At 50.9% G+C, this 3594-nt stretch overlaps 1 protein-coding gene across 1 annotated transcript in view; it reads right to left on the bottom strand.

Moving 5' to 3' along the window:
- Positions 1-1035: 1035 nt before the first annotated feature.
- PEPD (peptidase D) overlaps positions 1036-3594 on the bottom strand; it is a 227896-nt gene continuing 225337 nt past the window's right edge. The window contains exon 16 of the mRNA XM_009881407.1: positions 1036-1430. Coding sequence (XP_009879709.1) covers positions 1281-1430 — 150 coding nt within the window. The 3' untranslated portion in view covers positions 1036-1280. The remainder of the gene's footprint in view (positions 1431-3594) is intronic.

Raw genomic sequence — 3594 nt, 5'->3', positions numbered from 1 at the left:
CGAGATGATAGAATCGGCCGATCCCTTCACGACGGGGAATCCCTCCTCTGGCCAGCGGTGAGACCCAGAGAGGCCCCGCCATCCTGCTGGGGCTTCGCTGCCCCCGACACGGCAGAGGGATGCTCCGAACGGGCTTTGCAGGCGAACTGCACAACTGAGCCTGAAGACCAAACAGGAGTTTTGATGTGTTCATAAATTGAGCAAGATTATTTTTATGTAGTTACAGCAACTAGTGCTATTTCATGATGCAAGAAACTTATTTATTGTCCTGCAGGCTGATGAACACCTTCAGTAAAGAAAGGCTTCTCTGGGTAAATTAAATCTTGCATGAATAGAAAGTCATTTTATGATCATTATTAACATGTTGTGGTGTATCCAAATAAAATGTACATGACTTCATTCTGAACCGGCAAACACCGGACAGTTAAAAGCAACTCTATCATTCTGCAGAGCATATGCTGCTGAACGACCCTGAGCCCGGCGGCAGAGATGCTCCCTGCTTCCGATTTCTAAGGCTCACGAATGCCACAGCAATCCACTTTTCTGGGGAACAAACACATGGACAAATCTAGTAAGAATTGGGCTGTGTGTGAAGGACCAGTACAGCCACTACCCAGAGCAGATAAATCTGGCTAATGAAGGGTCAAAGTTTCCAGAGCACAAATTGGTAGCAAGGTCAGATAAAGTAGCAGGAACGGGAGCAGAAGAGCATAATGATCACAAAGTTGTGCGCACAAATGATGCCAAGGATGAATTTTAATAAAAATTTGATTCTGCTTACTCCATTGACACTGAAATAAGATCCGTAAGAAAAATATAAGTGTCATTATGTCCATCGAGTACAGCTGATTTTTCTTCTGTGTTTTTTGCAGTGCTTGTGATGAAGTTTAAAAGAGGACTTAAGACGGTTACAATTGCTGACAGCGTTCAGATAATCCATTTGGTATTGTAAAGAGTCTCAATCATCAAAATTCAGACTTAATTGCAAGATATGTCTGAGCTGGGTTCTGACAGAAGTCTGAGCCCCACCGATAATGCAGCAGGGTTACTCAGGTGGCATTCGGTAATGTAAACTGCCGACTGCAAGCAGCAGCGTTTGAGTTACCTGGATATCCAGTGCTGAAGCCTTCTACCCTCATTTTTAATGAATGAATCATTCCGGCTAATAGCCTGCCTGCCTCTCTTGCTATTAAGAATTGGATACATTTTATTTTATATGCTGCAGCATTAAATCAGAACGATGACTGATTAGTGTGAGACGGTAAGTACCACCCTGAAGTTTACTGCTTTTGGCTGGAGAGGCAGTCAAATGACTTGGCACCGCTTTGGCCTTCTGCCATGAAAGCCTCTATTTCTTCAACCGTACGTGGGACGCAGGTCAGCAGCTCCATTCCACTGGCTGTCACCGCGATGTCGTCCTCGATCCGGACCTGCCACAGAGAACACGCGGTTACCACAGATTCGCAGCCGGGGATGAGAAGCACATCAGGCGGCGGCAGCAGCGGGAGCGCCAGGCACGTTTCCGTCTGCGGCGCTGACGCCGGGCAGAGCAGCCCACGGCGAGCACCGGCACCGCGGGCCCTGTGGGGCCCAATCCCCCCGGGCTGCGGCTGCAGGCTCCTGCCACCCTCCTGGGTCACAGGAGCCCCGCGGTGGGGCCGAGCGCGACGCTGCATCGCTGAGCTCGTGCTGCGTAATTACACGGGGCCAATCAGTCTCCCCCCGCCGACACAAGGAGCGGCAAACGCAAGGCTGTCCCCTGAACCCGCCGCCTGGCTGGCGCAGGGCGCAGTGTTGGGCTCAGGCCCCGCAGCCTCCCGGCGCCGCAGCGCGCGCTCCCGAAGCCGTCCCGCCGCTGAGCTGCTCTGCGCACTTAAAACATCACGCACACTGTTCTCTAAACACAGTAAACTTTCAAAGGAGGAACCGCAACATGAACCAGCCCGTAGCTGATATTCAACGCACTGAATTCTGAGCTGATGAGAAAGGCCTAAGCAGGTCAGACATTCCTTTTAAAAAACAATACGTTTCAAATCATGCAAGGAAAAAGCAGATCCTCAGTTTTCCAGCTCTCGTTCTGTTAAAATGAAAAGTATGCTCCGTTTCTGTTTGACTCTAATCTCTTCTTACCAGTAAATATGCCAACGCAGTCATTTCCCGTTATCTTATCAGAAAAATGTTAGTAAGTCGCTAAGCTGCAATAAAAGCAATTTTAGTAAGGTGTAAATCCAACAGAACACAAACTCTGGGGACTCCCACCTTACAGTTGCTTTAATTGTTTCTGACCTCTTGACATTTTCAACTAAAAATAAAGCTGGTTAACATTTGTACTTCTGATTGCAAAATAATCCATTTGTTCAAACAGAATGAGTCATCCAGTCCTTATTAAACTGTTTAATGATGTCTTTGCCAGATTATTTCTTTTACTTGGTATCAAGTTAAGTGTACTATAAAGCAGAATTAAATAAACAAGCCCCACTGAGTTCACACGTTTGGTTTGGACAGCTGTGGATCTGAGAGCGGCGAGGCGCTCTATGCCCGGCGCGCCTGCGCGGCCGGTGCCCGCCGAGGAGATCGCCAACACACCCAACGACTCGCTGCGCTCCACCAGATTTTACCAGGGTGGGATTTTTGAGTCACCGCTTCAAAGTTAGCCAGCTGAGCAAAAAATAACCCCAGGACTCAGCGCGACAGTCAGGTTGCAGCTAAAGGTGGATGGTGCCCTCTGCCTCACGCCACCCCCAGCAGCCGCCCTGCCCGGCACAGCTTCCGCGGTGCAACACCCCCGCCGAAAACCCGCCGGGACCAGGCGAGCCCGGCACAAGCGCCGGATTACAGGGGACGGCTCTGGTGACATGGTAAGAGCCAAAGCACCATGTTGGCAAGCACACCGGAGCGAACGGAGCCGGGCACAGCGCTGATGTGGAGAGTACAAATTAAGCCCGAGAGCAGAGGCGAGGCCGGCCAAAGCTGGAGCTGACGCTGCTGCGGTGACAGCCTCTTCCCGAGCACTGCCGGCTCCTCAAACCCTCCCCCGCTTGAGCTGAAATTCCCCAGTGCATCTGCGACCGAGAAATACCTGCCACAATTCATCTGCTTAACCAGTATGACTAGCAAAATAAAAGAAAAAAATCGGTGTTCCCCAGTTCGGTGTTTCATGCCTTCACCAGTTCCCCAGCGCTCTTTGAGAGGACGCACTGACTGGACAGCAGGGCAGATGAGAGCCAGACTAAGATAGAAGGGGAAGAACAAGCGGGACATGGTGTTGGTCAATGCTGTGTCCTGTCTGGGTCACAACAGAAAATGAGGATGGAGAATCATAGAATGATAGAATGGTTTGGGTTGGAAGGGACCTTGAAGATCACCCAGTGCCACCCCCTGCCCTGGGCAGGGCCACCTCCCCCCAGCCCAGGTTGCTCCAAGCCCCGTCCAACCTGGCCTTGAACACCTCCAGGGATGGGGCAGCCACAGCTTCTCGGGGCAACCTGCCCCAGGGGATCACTGCCCGCACAGGCAAGAATTTCTTCCTAATATCTCATCTAAATCTCCCCTCTTCCAGTTTGAAGCCATTCTCCCTCATCATTTCACTCCATG

The sequence above is a fragment of the Charadrius vociferus genome, unplaced genomic scaffold, assembly GCF_000708025.1.
Source record: "Charadrius vociferus isolate BGI_N301 unplaced genomic scaffold, ASM70802v2 scaffold553, whole genome shotgun sequence".
Classification (NCBI taxonomy): Eukaryota; Metazoa; Chordata; class Aves; order Charadriiformes; family Charadriidae; genus Charadrius; species Charadrius vociferus.
Note: the sequence above shows the minus strand (reverse complement) of the source record. Positions and strands in the feature narration are given on the sequence as shown.